At 42.1% G+C, this 16,891-nt stretch overlaps 1 protein-coding gene across 5 annotated transcripts in view; it reads left to right on the top strand.

Annotated features, from left to right (window-relative positions):
- The window catches only part of LOC133878652 (protein SEMI-ROLLED LEAF 2), a 31,818-nt gene that overhangs the window by 3,525 nt on the left and 11,402 nt on the right, over window positions 1-16,891 (top strand). For 3 of the 5 annotated variants that reach the window (XM_062317246.1, XM_062317230.1, XM_062317236.1), the window contains 11 exons: window positions 545-659; window positions 1,085-1,213; window positions 11,968-12,015; window positions 12,224-12,414; window positions 12,521-12,717; window positions 12,821-13,113; window positions 13,887-14,036; window positions 14,129-14,494; window positions 14,626-14,775; window positions 15,171-15,266; window positions 15,482-15,557. In XM_062317246.1, the coding sequence (XP_062173230.1) occupies window positions 545-659; window positions 1,085-1,213; window positions 11,968-12,015; window positions 12,224-12,414; window positions 12,521-12,717; window positions 12,821-13,113; window positions 13,887-14,036; window positions 14,129-14,494; window positions 14,626-14,775; window positions 15,171-15,266; window positions 15,482-15,557 (1,811 nt within the window). The remainder of the gene's footprint in view (window positions 1-544; window positions 660-1,084; window positions 1,214-11,967; window positions 12,016-12,223; window positions 12,415-12,520; window positions 12,718-12,820; window positions 13,114-13,886; window positions 14,037-14,128; window positions 14,495-14,625; window positions 14,776-15,170; window positions 15,267-15,481; window positions 15,558-16,891) is intronic. The other 2 variants (XM_062317259.1, XM_062317253.1) reach the window with 1 other exon arrangement.

The raw sequence follows: 16,891 nt of genomic DNA, 5'->3' as shown, positions 1-16,891 counted from the left end.
TCTTATAAAAAATTAAGAGAGAGAGAGAGAGAGAGAGAGAGAGAGAGAGAATGGGCTCTCACCTTGTGCCTTGCCACGGCGGTGGCTAGGTAACCCAACCATGGGCATGGTTGGGTTGTACCCAGCCGCGGCAGCTGGATGATCCAGCCATGGCTACGGCTGGGAAACCCAGCCACAGTGGCTGAGTCATGACCCAACCTCCTTTTTCTTTTTTCCTGTTCTTTTTACTTCTTCTTATTTTATTTTATTTTATTATTTTCTCTTTCTTTCTTTCTATCTTTCTTTTCTTTTTTCTTTCCTTTTTTTTTAAAAAAAAAAAAAATTATGAGGGGGGGCATATTATTTTTGCTATTTATTTGACAGAAAAATAGATGAAGGTCTCAGATTTAAACTGACCGTAAACTCAGGTCTTAAAATTTGCAAAGTTGGAAATTGGGGTCTAAAAGTCTAAATCGGGTAAAGCACAAGAGGGGTTCCATCATATTTTCCCATGAAATTATTATTATTTGTGATGATATTCACCAGAGGCTTTCAATCCGTGCAGGCCACTATTTGCTAGTAGTTTATTAGGGATTGTTCGGATTCTTTTAGAACAAACTCGGCAAGACGAAATGCAGATTTCGGGTTGCAGTATTCTTGTCGACTTTATAAATAGCAAGGTACATAATATAGAAAGATGAAAATTTGATCTGTTCTGAGTCATTTTGACGTAAATAATGTATTTATTAATACCATGGTTATATACACATGGTATTAGTGCATATGGGGAACTTGTTTGATGGGCCTCTAATGAATTCACCACCCCATCAATGAACAATTTAGTAAATTCTGAAGCAGATAGTCTATGTCATCTTGTGGACATTGGCAGGAAAGGGAATGGGAGTGTTTGCAGTGACCTAAAGATTAGATACCTGATTTGAATTGACAGATGCTACAGAGGGACCTGTTGAATGCTCCCCATATTGCTTGAGACCATACATATGCCATGTTAATTTTGTCTATAAGTTAGGCCATAGATCAAATATGCTCTAATTATCTAGTTTGTCATTAGTTAATTGATACTGACATCTTGAAATTAAAGTAGATTGATAGTACGTACATGTTCAACTTAGAGGGCCTCATTCCCAAACTTTGTAATTTGGCTCAAGAAGTTGGAGAAAACGAAAGAGCTCTACGTTTACGTTCAGCAGGACTACAAGCTTTGGCTTATATGGTACATTCTTTTTCCTAGATTAAATGTGACGTACAAAAATTGCTCAGACATGTATTCACTTTTGTTAATACATCTATGCACTGCTCTTTCTTTTTCTTGTTAGGATAGCCCAACCTATTTGTATACATGTATATGTGGACTTATTTTATTTTAGGGATAATTGCACCGTTGGTCCCTGTGGTATACCATAATTATTTTTCACTCCCTATGGTTTAAAAAGTTCATGGGAGGTCCTCGTGATATGCAATAATTACAAATTGATCCCTGACGTCAAATTCTGTTAAAATTTTTAACAGATTCCGTCAAATGCCACGTCAGCGCCACGTGTCGCCATCTTATTGGTGACACGTGGCGCTGATATGTCTAATTTTAATAAAATATTATAAAGTTATTAAAAAATAAATAAAAAATACTTATTTTATTTTATTTTTTTTAAAAAAAAAAAAAAAACAAAAATGGGGAAAGGGGCCGCCTGGGGTGGCGCGCGGCCACCCATGTGGCCGGGGGTGGCGCACGGCCACCCCAAGGCCATTGGGGGTGGCCTTCGGGCCACCCCTAGATCTACTAAGGGTGGCCCGATGGCCACCCCCGGCCACTGGGGGTGGCCGCGCGCCACCCCCAGAGGCCACCTGGGGTGGCGAGCGGCCACCCCAGTGGCCGGGGGTGGCCATCGGGCCACCCTTAGTAGATCTAGGGGTGGCCCGAAGGCCACCCCCTGGGCCTTGGGCGTGGCTGCGTGCCACCCCCTGCAGCCACTGGGGGTGGCGGCGCCACCCCCAAGGGGTGGCTGGGCCACCCCTTCAGCTTTTTTTTTTTTGTTTTTTTTTTTTTGAATTTTTTTTATAAAAAAATAAGTATTTTTATTTATTTTTTAATAAATTTATATTTTTTTATTACGGTAGACACGTGTCGCCATCTTATTGGCGACACGTGGCGCTGATGTGGCATTTGACGGAATCTGTTAAAAATTTTAACAGAATTTGACGCCAGGGATCAATTTGTAATTATTGTATATCACGAGGACCTCCCATGAACTTTTTAAACCATAGGGAGTGAAAAATAAATATGGTATACCACAGGGACTAATGGTGCAATTATCCCTTTATTTTATTATTTGGTTTTAAAGTGTATTTGTCTGAGATGTATCTTTTTTTTTTTTTTTTTCCTCTTATGGAAAACAAAAGATCATTTTACTCCTATATTTTTTATTTGTTCTTACTATAATCCACATGTTAGGAGAATTTAAACACAATAGTGATGATCAAGTTATTTTTGGTATGATACATGTGAGGTACACCTCATTAGTTAGCAGCAATTAATCCTATATTGTCTAGGTGTTGAGACATATAGGGATAATTTTTTTTTTTTTTGATAAGTAAGAAAAACTTTATTAAAAAAAGCGAAAAGTGCCTCTAAGTATACATGAAGTACACGCAAGAACCACCCAACTAGCCCACAAAAGAAAACCCACAAGGACTTACGCACTCACAACACCCAAAGCCCCCATAAAACCCAAAATCCAGACGAAACCCCCATAAAACCCAAACTACAGAAGAAGCCCCCACCCAAAATACAGAGGGAAAAACCCACGAACAACAACCCTCAAAAGATCCCAAGCAAAAACCAAAAGTCCGAGAAATGACCCACAAACCAACCCAGGCTTACAACTCTACCACATAAGGTCCTTTCCTTTCCTACGCCTAGCGGAAGGTTTAGCGTCACCATAGTTAATAGAGCTATGCAGATTCAGAAGCTCCCTCTTGTCTTTGGACTTTTGGCGCGATATCATCTTGTCACGCTGAAAATATTCTTCCATGTCATCCCGAATTGCCAACGCCTCCTCCCCCTAAAGCACCCTCTGACGCTCAATCCAAAGGCAAAACATCCCAAAGATCAACTTCCTCCCAAACCACAATCTCCCCATTATGATCAAAACCAATCGGCCAATTTCGAGATTGGGAGAATCCATTACCGTCAACTGGTGAAGAAATGGAGCAACCTCTAGGAGGGGAGGAAGGCCCGACTATCGGTCCATCGAAGACCTTCCGAGGCAAAGTGGGAGTGGCTGGAATATCTGGGCGAGGGTTGAGAAACCCCTTTCTGAGAAGCCTTTCTTCACTGGAGGCTCTGCAACCGAAACCTTATTAACAGCTAAGTCGGCAACCTTCTTCGAGGCTTTTAGGGAATTTGAAAGCAGCACATCGTTCCACTTCAACGAAACCCCTTCCCTGAGTACCCTCGCCTTCTTGATATAACTCTGAAAAGGCTTTGAGACCACGGGGAGAGAAAAGCACAGCTTCTCCCCCATCTCAGTCGCTCTAGAGGAAGGAGAGGCCGTGAGTTGAGAGACTGCTAGAGAATCACTGAAAGGCTTAGAGGCAATAACTCGGCTAGGATCCACCTTCAAGCTGCTAGTCCCTCCCCCTGAAGAGGAAGACCGGACCGGAAAAGTCCTTGGAACTGCCGGCGACGAGGGCTCCGGCCAAAGAGACGGTGCCCGAAGGGCAAGAGACGCCCTTGGAGCTGCTAGACCCTCCCCCGACGAAAGAGCCTCCAAACCCCTTGGAGGAGGATGAACCAGAGAGAACCAGAAGAAGACAATGCAACCGGAAGTGCCCCTGGAACTGCCGACAACGAGGGCTCCGGCCGAGACGGCGCCAGAGAAGGAGATGCCTCTGGTTTGGTCGACAGACGTGCTTTAGGTTTTGGCAGGAGTCGGGCCAAGCGAAAACCAGAACGTTTTCGACCCTGGCCAGACCCGACAAGCCGGCCCAAAAATTTCCTAATAGCCCGACCCAAGACCACTTTCAAATCGTTGACCAGCTTGCTCCACGTGCACATCATCGAACATTTAAAATTCAAATTTGAACGTGGGGGAGGCTTCTTACCCAGCGAATCAAGAGACTGGTCTTTAACCAACGGATTAGGTGGACGAGACTCCAAATCGATGCAACCCACCGCCGAGCTCAGGACTTGCTCTGCATGAGTTGGCGCTGGGAGGGGAACAAGAGCACCCACCTCCTCTGATGAAGACCTCAACCCAGAACGAAGACCCCCCATGAAGGGCAACTTCTTCACAGCAATGGTCGGAATCAAGCACAACACCTCCGCAAAGGACAGCCCCGTCCACTTTGAAGCCAAACCCAAGCTCAACCCTAAAACCTTCGCATCCTTCTTGGTCGATGAAGACGAGGAACCTAGCCCGCTACCCACCGTAACAGAGAGGAAGTTGACAGCCTTACTCAACTCGCTGGAGAATTTCTGCCATCCCCACCCTCCATGACCCTCAGGGATGATGATAAAACCTTTCCGACCGCCCAAGCCAAAGATTGTCGTCTCTAAGAAGCGCCCAGCTCTGTTCCCACCCCTCCGAGCAATCAGGATTTTCGAGCCTTCTCGGAATGACTTGACAAATTCTTGTTCTTCTGGTATACCCAACAGTACCTCCAACGTCGACACTAACCAATCTGCGCACTGAGTACTCAGTACGACCTCACCCAAAACTTTTTTTCTCTTCTCCACCACCCTCAGCACCGACGCCCCATCCAAAACTGCGAATGCAAAAGACTTCGACTCCACAGTAAATCTCTTCTCCATCTCGCTACACCTCCGAAAAACAGATGTCCAAACCTGAATGATCACATCGCCAAGACAGAGATTCACCCAACCAGAGTAACACTGATTGACTTCCCTACGAGAAACACACCCCACAAAACCTGCAAACCGAAGCTTGGACCCCAAAAAAGCAAGAAAGCGGCTAGGAGAGAGAGAGAGGAGGGGAGAGGAATCAGAAGAGAAAACGACCCCTAGCTAGACGCGCTCTCACGCGCCGATGCTAGAGCAGAGAGATATTCATTTGTATAGATCCTATCAAAAAACATATAGGGATAAATATGATTAGAGTATAGTATATCCTTATATTAGACACGATCTGGAAGTGTTTCTAACTATTTTTTACCTTTGTATTCAATTCAAGCTTTTTGTCAGATTGTGTTAGGATCTCTCGATTTACTTGGAACTAAGCTTTTGTGCAACTTCTATATGATTTTTGTCTTAGCCTTTAGCTGCAAGGTGGTTTGACCACTTCAAACAAAAGTTGTGGCCGGAGGGGCCTTTGTAGCGGTGCACCAGAAAGTTTGTCCCTCTAGGCACGCTTAGAGTGTGGTAGCACAACCGTTCAGTGCTGTCAAAAACAAGACGGGAGGGGAAGTAAGGTGGGTACACTGTTCTTCCTTATGTGGAAGAAATCCAAAAGAGTACTTTTTCAGTGCTCCTCAAGGCAATCGGGTGTTGGCAACGGACCTCGATTGAGAGTCTGCGTGGACAAGAAAGAAAAGCGACACATGTCGTGGGTAAAAGCTCTGCTAGTTCCCACGTGGATTCCACATGTAAATAAAATCGACAAGGCCCCAGAGCAAGTTGGGCTTGGGGGTAGACAATCCAACAACTCTATCAGTGCTTTGGGCCTAGTGGAATTCGTAGGCCAAGTCAGTTGAGGCCATCCTTGTCTAAGGAGATTGTAGTAACAAAGGACCCATCTACAGGCTTCCACAGCCCAATTATTCTCACTTGTAACCAGCGGGCTTCACTCCAGGATTTTATGTTTGAATTGGCTTCATATATATGTTACCCGAATGCCTAAATACCAATGGGAAACAGCTTGTGATGGGTAACAAGTGTGTGGCACGAGTTGCGATTCTCAGGTTGTCTCTCTTTCTCAAGCTAGAGATCCTTTTGGACCATTCATGGGTCAACATTGTTCTCCCTTTCTTCAAACCTCTTCTCACCGAGTACAAATCATTGGTGATTCTTGCTTCTAGGTCGGCAATAGAGTGTCAGATAATGATGGCGAGTATGGCTACAATCTCATCAATGGCCGGGTCTTCTCCATCGGCAATGGACTTCAAGGTTTGATCCCTTCGCTGTAGCTCCTCCCTGTCATCTTGCCCAACTTCGCTTTCTCCCGGATGACGATAGTAGGCTTCTCCATGTGGTTTCTTTTTGTAGAGGGTTCCCCTTCGAATCCGAGAGGAGTGAAAGACTGCCTTTGCTAGAGGATTCGGATGGCTCTGAGCATGGTTTTGGTAGGGATGATCTCAATTTTTTTGAGGGAACCAGCATAGCTAAACCTGAGCCCACTACTGTGGTTTCCTCTTGCAAAGAGGGTGCCCTCTGTATCGCTCCCATGAATTCTCCTCTCAACTCAACCCCATGTGCGAGTTAGATTGAGAGCTCAAATTGGGTTAAGAGACGCATGTGTGGGTTAGAAAAATTCTTGGGGGTTTCATATGAAGGATTTGAACATGAGGTTTTAGAGTTGTTCTCTGCCATGGAATCTAGCCGTAAGGGTCATAGGAACATTGGGTTCCCAAAAAAAAGAGTCAGGGATTAGGGTTAAAGGAGTTAAGGAACTTCTCAATTTGTCATGGTCAGTGAACTATGATTCCAAAAGGCACCCGCCCAAACCCGTCTTTCTCGGTATTGTGGTAAGACTTCTATCATGTTATTGATAAAGTCCATTGAACCTTACTCTTCCACCAAAGGCACCTTAAGAGAAGAGGTTTGCTCAAGGTTTATAAAGCCCACAACCCAAGTATACCTTGGTAATGTGGGACTCTTAACACGCTCCCTCACGTGTGGCACTATTGTCCAAACACGTGTACAACAAGAGGGAAAGCACACCATTGTCCAAGGCCTTGAAGCTCTGATACCATGATAAAGTCCATTAAGCCTTACTTTTCCACAAAAGATACCTTTAGATAAGAGGTTTGCTCAAGGCTTATAAAGTCCACAACCCAAGTATACATTGGCAATGTGGGACTCTTAACAATTATGAATCTGAAAATTATTTGTTGGAATGTTAGGGGACTTAACGACGCAGGGAAAATGTTCAACATTAGCACTTTATTGTAAAATTGGAGGCTTGAAGTAGAGTGTTTTCAAGAAACAAAAATAGAGCGGATTATTGCTGGTATTGTCTAGGGTTTGTGGGGTGGATCTTTCACGGGGTGTACAATTCTGCCAACCTCAAGAGCCTTGGGTGGTATTTTCTTAATGTGGGATAAACATGTAGTGGGATGCATTAAAGAGGCAGTGGGCACTTTTTCTATCTCCTGCAAATTCAAGTTTGTTTTGAACCAGTTTGTTTGGGATTTCTCAAGAGTCTATGTTCTCAATGCTGATTCTGAAAGGCATTATTTGTGGGAGGAGTTGTCAAGGGTTTTCAGTTGGTGGGAGACTTCAGTGTTACTCTCTTCCCGAACAAAAGGGTTGGGGTGTCTCCGTTAACATCTACTGTGTGAGAATTTTCAGATTTCATTTCAGAGCAGGGGTTGATGATTATTCCGTAGGTTGGAGGTTCCTTCACCTAGTCTAATAACCAAGACCCCTTCTATGTCCTGGATTCATAGATTTCTAGTTTTTATTCAGATTGGGAAGAGCATTTCCTAAACTTGATTTAGCACCATCTTCCTCGACCCTTATCAAACCAGTTTCTCATATTGCTTGACAGTGGAGGTATTTCTAGAGGATCACGCTCATTTAAATTTGAGAACATGTGATTGAAAGCAGAAGGCTTTGTAGGCATGGTGAAACAGTGGTGGAATTCATATCAGTTCCTTAGTATACCCTGTTTTGAACTAAAACGGTTGAAGCTTGACTTAAAATGCTAGAACATGAGGTCTTCGGATATGTACAGGAGAGAGGAAGAAGTCCTTACTTAAGGAGATCCAATCTCTTGATCATTTAGAAGAGGAGAGAGTCAGTAGGGCTAAGACAAAAGCAGAGTTGGAGAATGTTGCTCTTATGCAAAATGTTAGTTGGAGGCAGAAGTCTAAGGCGACTTGGTTAAAAGGAGATCACAACATGACATTTTTTTCACCACCTTGCCAGCTCTCATAGGAAAAACAACTTTATCTCTAGTCTTTGTATTGGTGGTATTGCTACCTCTGACCAAGAGACGATCAATGATACAATCATTAGTATCACAAGAATCTCTTAAATGAAACAGTTCCTTGGCGCCCCAAATTAGATGGTTTGGAGTTTGATTGTTTAAAATCTGCAGAAGCGGGTTGGTTGGAGAGACTGTTTTAAGAGAAGGAAGTTCTTTGGGCATTGCTTAGTATGGATGGTGACAAAGTGTCGGCCAAGACAACTTCACTGTTGCTTTATTTTTTTGGTCTTGTTGGGCAACAATGAAGGATGATCTTATGTGCATTTTCCATAACTTTCAATGCGACTTTTATTGCTCTCATCCCTAAAAGATTGGGCAGTTGGAACTAAAGGATTTCAGACCTTATAACCTGACTGGGAGTGTTTATAAAATTTTAGCAAAAGTACTTGCTTGCAGAATGAAAGCAGGTGTTAGGAGTGCTCATATCGAGCAATTAGAATGCCTTTATAAGGGGGAAGACAAATTCTAGATTTAGTTCCTATAGCTAATGAGTGTCTGGACAGCAAGTTGAAATTAGGAATTCTTGGTGTTATTTGCAAGCTAGACTTGGAAAAAGCCTACGACCATGTTAATTGGGAGTTCCTCTTTTATCTCTTGGGGGCATCTTGGTTTTGGTAGTAAATAGAGGAAATGGATGTCTGCTTGTACCTCCACAACCCTCTTCTCTATCTCCTCTTTGTGATTTTCATGTAGGCTCTTAGTAGGATGCTCTCTAGAGCGCTATGATTGGGGGTTATTTATGAGGAATTGGTAGACATCCAAAATGCTACCCCCTAGAAATATCCTACCTTTTTTTTGCAGATAATACACTTATTATGTGTGATGCAGATTGCTATCAAATCTATATTTGGGTCACATTCTCCTGTGTTTTGAGGCCATTTTGGGCTTGAAGGCCAATCTTCAAAAAACCCTTAGCCTACTCTACTTCGCTTGTGAGGGAGGGATCCCTCCCTCCCTCCCTCCCCCCCTTCTGGTTCTCTCCGGTCTAGGTTCTCTTAGCTTTTCTTCTTCGCTTGGGTCTTTTAGTTTTGGGGTTTTCTTTTGTTGGGGGTAGTTCTCAGTGGTTGGGTTTTCCTGCGCGCTTGCGCCCAGCTCGTGACCTCGCCAGCTTGTTCCGGTCCTTGCCGATGTCGCCGTCTCTAGTTGCCGCCGCGCCGTTGTGGGTGGCTGTTTTTGTTCATGCGCTTCTTGGGTTGTAGATCTACGGGTTTTGGGGCCTCCTTGCCGTCCACCTGCCTTTCCGGAGGACTCTCCGTCGTGGTCTGGCTCTTCTCCGCCGTCGGCTCTGCTGCGGGTGGCCGCCTCGCGCCATTCCGGCGCACTCGGCCGTGGGTGTTTCTGATTTTTGGGTGCTAGATCTGCGGCGTATGGGACCTCTCCTCCACACACGCGCCTCTCCGATGACTTCTTCGGCAATTTCCGCTTCTTCCGGTGGTCCTTCCAGCTGGTTTCACTCCGCTCCGGTTGCGCGTGTTTACACACGCCGGTGGCGCACTGGTGCGCGTGGCTCCACGCGCCACTGCTTTTTTTTTTTTCCTCCTGTAGATCTGGCTTTTCTTTGTATTTCGGGTTTGCTTTGTATTTTGGGTTTGCTTCTTGTATTTGGGGTATTGTTGTGTGGGTTTGCTTTCTTGTATTTGGGGTATTGTTGTGTGGGTTTTGGGGGTATTGTTTGGGGGTTTTCTTGGGTTTGGGGGGTTTTCTTGTATGAGGGGGGTTACTTTGTATCTTGGGGTTTTATTGTATTATGGGGGGTTCTATTGTATCTTGGGTGTTTGATGGGGGATTTCTTTTGAATCTTGGGTTTTATTGTATTATTGGGGTTTACTTTGTATCTTGGGTGTTGGATGGAGGGTTCTATTGGGTTTTATTTTATTATGGGGGTTACTTTGTATCTTGGGTGTTTGTTGGGGGGTTGCTTTGTATCTTGGGTTTCATGTGGGTTTTGGGTGTTGTGGGTGTGTAGTTTCTTATGGGTTTTCTTGGGTTTTTCATGTGGGTTAGTTGAGTTGCTCATGTGTATACTTCCTGTGTACTTAGGGACGCCTTATGCTTTTTTAATGAAATTTTCTTACTTATCAAAAAAAAAAAAATTAGGAAGAGCTAGCCGATATTCTCATTTGTAATATCTCTTTTCTACCCTTGAAATGTTTGAGACTTCCGCTAGGTGCTTCTTTTAATTTAAAAGCTATTTGGGATGGGGTAGTTGAGAAAATGAAAAAAAAGATTGGCTAGTTGGAAGCAGATCTACTTGTCTCGAGGGGGTCACCTAACTCTAATCAAGAGTACGTTATCCAATTTATCTACGTACTTTTTGCCCCTTTTTTCTATAACAACTGACATAGCTAGGAGATTGGAGTGTCTTCAAAGAGGCTTTATTTGGGATGGACCAAACAATGAGTATGAATTTCATATGGTGAACTGGAAGGCTATTTGCTCCTCAGTTCCTGAAGGAGGGTTGGGAGTTAAAGTCTCATGTTTAATAAATCTCTAATTGGTAAATAGTTTTGGAGATTCGTGCAAGAGGAGAATTCTCTATGGAGACAAGTGATTGTTGAGCAGTATGAGGTCCAAAGAAGGGGTTGGTCAAAGGGCCTTTCAAGGTGTGCCTTTGGAGGAATGGCTGGGGGAATTTCTTCAACCTCATTTCTTTCAAGGTTGGGGATGAATCCCGCATTCGTTTTTGGCATGATGTGTGGTACGGAGAAGCTGCTTTGAAGTCTTCATTCCTAGAACTTTATTTTATAGCACGTGACAAAGAGGCCTTGGTGTCAGATTACTTGGATTCCTCCAACTCATATATCCAATGTAATCCGAGTTTTTTTTTTTTTTGATAAGTGCGTGCAAAATTTATTAAAGTAATCCGAGTTTTACTTGGGCAATCTGGGATTGGGAGCTAGAATCTCTTGTCTCTTTCCTCAATCTGTTTTTCTCCTCAAAAACTCATACGTGGGAGGCAGATAGAATGTTGTGGACCCCAACTATCAATAACGACTTTGAAGTGAAGAGCTATTTTAAAACTTTACTGACTGGAAACCTTGTCTATTCCCTTGGAAAGTGTTTGGAAGGTTAAGGCCCAATTAACATGGTTAACTATCAATTACCCCACATTGCTTTCTTTATTGGACGACAGCTTTGGATAGAATTCTCACGGTTAATAATCTTAGAAGGTAGGGTACTCTTGTAAATTGGTGATGTCTATGCAAAAAGAACGAGGAGATCGTAAATCACCTCCTCATTCACTTTGAGTACACCAGTGATCTTTGGCGCTTGGTTCTCAGCTTATCCAACGTTTCGTGGGTTATGCCTAGTAACATTCTAGAGCCACTACATTGTTGTAAGACTCCAAGGGCGGGGACATCTCAATGAGGCCATCTGAAAAGTTATTTGTGTATTCTTAATGTGGAGCGTTTGGAGAGAAAGGAATCGGCGTCTCTTTAGGGACTACAAGTCTAACGTGCTTTGTTTAAAATCCTCTTTTTTGAGATCTCTCTTAGATTGGGCTGTAGCCTATACTCATAATTTATTCTCTTTGAATCTTTTAGACCTTGTTAATTTTTTAGATTGTAGACGCTTTTAGGGTGGTTTTCTCTGTTGTATACTTTTCGTGTACGAGTGTTTTGCCTTTTTCTTTCAATAAATTATTATTCACCCAAAAAAAAAATCTTTGTGTTTCATATTTACCTTTTTTTTCACTTGTAACTTTCTTTACCAAGGCCAATTGGCTAATACATCCTAATGTAAGCTTTTTCCACTCTGTATGATCTCTTCTGTTGTTTTGTCTCCACTATATTGTGCCTAGGTGTGGTTCATGGGTGAGCACTCCCATATCTCAATGGACTTCGACAATGTGCGTATTCTTTTTCTCTTGTCGCTTTTATTATCAATGTCTTTGACATAAGCAAAGGCCTTGACCAATTAAAATAATAAATAATAAATATTGTGAATCTTTTGTAAAAAAATTGGAAGTTTTATTTTGAAGTACGGTGCAAGTGTGTGGCATTTGGCTTTCTGTATCAGTATGAAATCATTTTTACTTTTTGTCCATTCCGAAATAGATCATATCAGTCACCTTGGATAACTACATGGATCTCCAAATTAACTCCAAGAATGCAAAGAAAGATGGACTATATTCTCAGCCTCAGGACCCATGGGTTCAAGAAGAACATGGTTCATATTTCCCCAATATCAGTAAGAAGGATTCTTCGGTGCCGAATATCATGACTAATCCTCATTTGGACTCCACAACGTAAAGCTTTTCATTTTTTGTTTTCAAAAACTCATTGGTTTATATTAATTTTCTTAAGAAATAATTAATATTCCTAACATCCCTGATTCATTTGCCAATTTCACAGGGATACTTCCAAAAGTCCTGCTTACTGGTCAAGGGTGTGCTTGCATAATATGGCCAGATTGGCAAAGGAAGCCACAACAGTGCGTCGTGTGCTTGAACCACTTTTCCATAGTTTTGATGCTGGTAACCATTGGTCCCCAGAAAAAGGAGTTGCCTTTTCTGTTTTGATGTATTTCCAGTCACTTTTCGAGGAATCAGGTTACACTGGGATCCTTAATGCTCTATCTTTCCTTCAAAAATTATTTTTCTAATAAATCATTTGTGCATAATTAATATTTTTCTATTTTTTGCAAAACTCCAGGAGACAACTCCCACCTCTTGTTGTCTATCCTTGTCAAGCACTTGGATCATAAGAATGTTGTCAAACAACCTCTCGTACAGATAAACATTGTTAATGTCACCACAGAACTTGCAAAAAATGCAAAGCAGCAGGCCTCAGTCGCGATCATTGGTGCAATATCTGACCTGATCAAACACTTGCGGAAATGCCTGCAAAATTTAGCTGAAGCATCCAGCCCTAGAGATGCTACAGATAAATGGAACACTGAACTTCATTCCGCTCTAGAAAAATGCATTTCACTGCTGTCAATTAAGGTTTGTAATTGTTTTGCCATTGTATTCCAAATAAATGTGAAATCACAAGGGCTACGCTCAATCAGCTAGGCACAACGCCTCATGAAACGAAGATTACTAGTTCGAATTTCCTCTTCCCCCTTCCTTTGAGGCCAATTACTTAATAAAAAAAATCCAGATAAATGTGAATTATTTTGTGAAATATCAAGAATACTGAAGCGAAAACACTAAGAAAGTCATGACATGTTTTAATTAAGATAATTTTCTAATTTCATTTTGATATTTGGAACTTTGTCTAGATTTGGACCATGTTCTTTTTATTTGAGCTTTTATTAATGTGAATGACTGGGTGGTCAGTACATAACACATTGTTGGTCTCATAGTTGTGAACTCCTAAAATTGATAAGCACATTGCAGTTCTTCACACTTTTATTCATCTCAACTAATTAAGCAGCATCCCAGTATAAGCAAACCATTTCTAATCCAATTTTGAATGTAGTCTTACTCAGTACTCTCAATTACCTTTCTTAACACTACAGCCTTTCTATTGTTAGTTCTCAATTTTTATTTTTATTTTTTTGTTTTTGTTTATTCACACAAGCAAATCCTAGTGAATTAAACAGATTTTCTGGGTTACAGTTCAGAAACAGTTCCTCCTCCTCCTCCTCCTCTCTCTCTCTTGGCGCTGGGGTTGGGGGCGGGGGAAGAGTGGAGGGGTGTGGGTTTGGTTAGGTGTGAGAATCATTCTTGTTGCATTGTAGTTAGTTTACAAAGCTTATTTTTTATTAACACAGGTTGGAGACATGGGACCCATTCTTGATACGATGGCTGTGGTGCTTGAGAATATCCCAGCAACTGCTCTTGTGGCTAGAACAACAATCTCTGCTGTACTTCAAACTGCAAAGATTATCTCTTCCATCCCTAATGTATCATATCACAAGAAGGCCAGTGCCCTTAGATACGCTGTACTATGCTATTTTGAGATCTTGTAAAAAATTATTCAAGTTTCTGAGGTGATACTTATGACCTGTTTCAGGCTTTCCCTGAAGCTCTGTTTCATCATTTGCTCCTAGCAATGTCCCATCCAGACCCTGAAACACGAGTTGGGGCACACAGTGTTTTCTCCATGGTGCTTATGCCATCCCTTCTTTGCCCTTGGTTCGACCAGAATCTCGAACCTTCTCAAGCAGTTTCTAGGTTTTCATCAGTTGGTTCGATGAAGAAGGTAAGGAGTGGAAGTTTTTCCATTCAGGATGAAGGTAAAGACGCCACAGAACCCACAAATGTTGGACTGAGGGAGGAAGTAATTCAAATATCAGATGTGGGTTTTAAACGGTCTGGAATTGATCCATCATGTGATCAGGCCTACAGTTTCAAGCATGCTTTGACTGATGGAAAAACAGTATGAAATTGCCACTCATATCTTACTGAAGTTCCTGGTTAATAATTCATGATTTAGCATTTTAGTTTACTTGTCATAGGTAGTACTTATTTAAATCTAATTGAAATATTTTATCTATCTGAAATGCTTAGGAGCTAACTTGCCTTCGGTTGAGCAGTCACCAAATCAGTCTTTTGCTTTCATCAATTTGGGTTCAGGCAACATCTGCAGAAAACACCCCTGCAAATTTCGTGGCGATGGCCCATGCTTATAACATTGCTTTGCTTTTTACCCGATCTAAGGTCAGATTTTGCACATTGTGCATGCTGTTATGGTTTGTTATTTCTTATTTTTCCTATGTTTTTAGTGTTATACCTCTCGTTTTTTGTGGAGAATAAATTTCTTATTTTATTGGTAAATTTTTAAATCTCCCTTGCTCACTTGGTGGAGAATACAAGTTTTGTGTAAATATATTGCATCCATACAATCTGCTTACCCTGCCCTCAATACATTAGTCAACCTGGTGGTTGGACAGCATATAGTCTTCCAAGTGATTTCCAGCACACATGGGTCTTTTTGAACATTTTGGGAGTCACTTGTTGATGGTTCTCAGTCATTTCATGAAATCTCTTGCATCATGAATTAACCTGACAAGATTCTCTTCCTGCCATGTCAGTAGATTTTTCTGTTTTTCTAGGCCTACAACTTTAAGAAGACAATTTCGCATGTGGTTGGTCAGCCTGATGATAAAGACCACCAAAACTCTGGTGAAATGGGAATCAATGTTGAGCTGGTAGGTAGTGGTGGTCCGACAAGATTGGTTCTCTTGACTTGGATTTTGGAACAAAGAGCTCTGGAGAGGAGTTTCCCTAGAAACAGAACATGTCAATTTTATTTCGTCTCTAATACTAATCATATTGGCATGTTAATATCAGCAATAAATTTTTGAAGTTTTGTACTCGATGGCTTTCTCCCAAATCGTGTGATGATTTATTTTGCTCTTGACAGACCTCCAGTCACGCAGCTCTAGTAAGATGTTTCCAGCTGGCATTCTCCCTTAGAAGCATCTCTTTGGATCAAGAAGGTAAGCTGAATGTATGATTAAAAGATATTTTTTGTCTCACCCCCTAACCCTACCAGGGTTAATTACTGGAGTAAGTTTTCTCAGATGCCCGAAGGAAGAAGGTCGAGCACCAACAATAAACCAAAGCAAAACTTAAAAATAATACTAATGTTGAAAGTATTAAAAAGTCTAAACTAACTGTTATGGGAAACAAAAGTAAATAAACAATAGCTTTCTAGCATGCCAACATGGCACTTAATTCCCTATATTGCGTAAGAAATACAAATTGAAGAAATAGTATTCATTGACGGCGACTAGTGCTTTGATGGCACCGCCTTTTGGTTCTTTTACTCAGGCTTTGGTCGGGACCATGGTCTAGTCCTCGTTGGAGCCTGGTGGGTGAACGGTCAGTAAGCTTCCTTCGGCTAGCCTTCTTTGGCGTGGCTTCCTTCTCCCAAGCGATGTGGCCCTTCCTTCTACTAAAGTGGGTGGATCTCCTCTCTCTTCGGCCCAGTTTGTGGGTGTGAAGATGATGGGCATTGATGCCCCCGCCGAGGCTTTTCGTCTCTCCTGTGATTAGGTGTCCTCCTTTGTTGTCGTCTTCCTTAAAGGTGGGTGAATCTTTGAGGGGAGGTGATTTTGAAGGGGTTTGTAGTTCCCCTAGGGCTGCGATAGATGTTAGGTTCTGTTTCCATACTATGGGGTCTCCCACGAGGGAAATTTGAAGGGCTTTCTGGATTTATTGGCTCAAGTTGATGAGGAGCAGCATCAAGAGGTTTCAGTCTCTACTCCTAAGTTTAAAGGGAGTATAGAGGTGAAAAACTCAGAGTGCTCGACTAAGTATGATGCTAGGGGTTTTGGTTCTAACCGGGGCAAAGGCAAGAGAGCTATTGTTGTGATGTAATGGTCTTTGGGTTTTCTTCTGTTTTTTGGTTTTGCGGGTGTTTTTATTTTATTCTTTCTTTTTCCTGTTTTGGTGTCCTTTTTGTATACTTCTTGTATGCTTAGGGGTGCCTTTATGCTTTTTATATATTTCTCTACTTACCTATAAAAACAAAAGCTATCTACTAAACTTTGATATGATTTTTTTTTTCTTTTTTTTTTTTTTGCAAAAGGAACTTTCTGAAATATCTTTAATAGAATCTCTACTCAAAATCCCTCCAAATTTCACCCCCAATCTCCATTGCCCACGACAACCGCAATTGCCACCCACCGTAGTTCGCCGCCTATTGTTGACCAAGAGCGCCGACCATTGTCAGTCTCTCTCTATGGACAGTAAAAGTAGGTTGGCAGATCATCGGGAAGATTGACATCTCCCTGAAGTTGGAGGTCACTACGTAGTTACCCACTCTACT

The sequence above is a fragment of the Alnus glutinosa genome, chromosome 1, assembly GCF_958979055.1.
Source record: "Alnus glutinosa chromosome 1, dhAlnGlut1.1, whole genome shotgun sequence".
NCBI classification, from domain to species: domain Eukaryota; kingdom Viridiplantae; phylum Streptophyta; class Magnoliopsida; order Fagales; family Betulaceae; genus Alnus; species Alnus glutinosa.
Note: the sequence above shows the minus strand (reverse complement) of the source record. Positions and strands in the feature narration are given on the sequence as shown.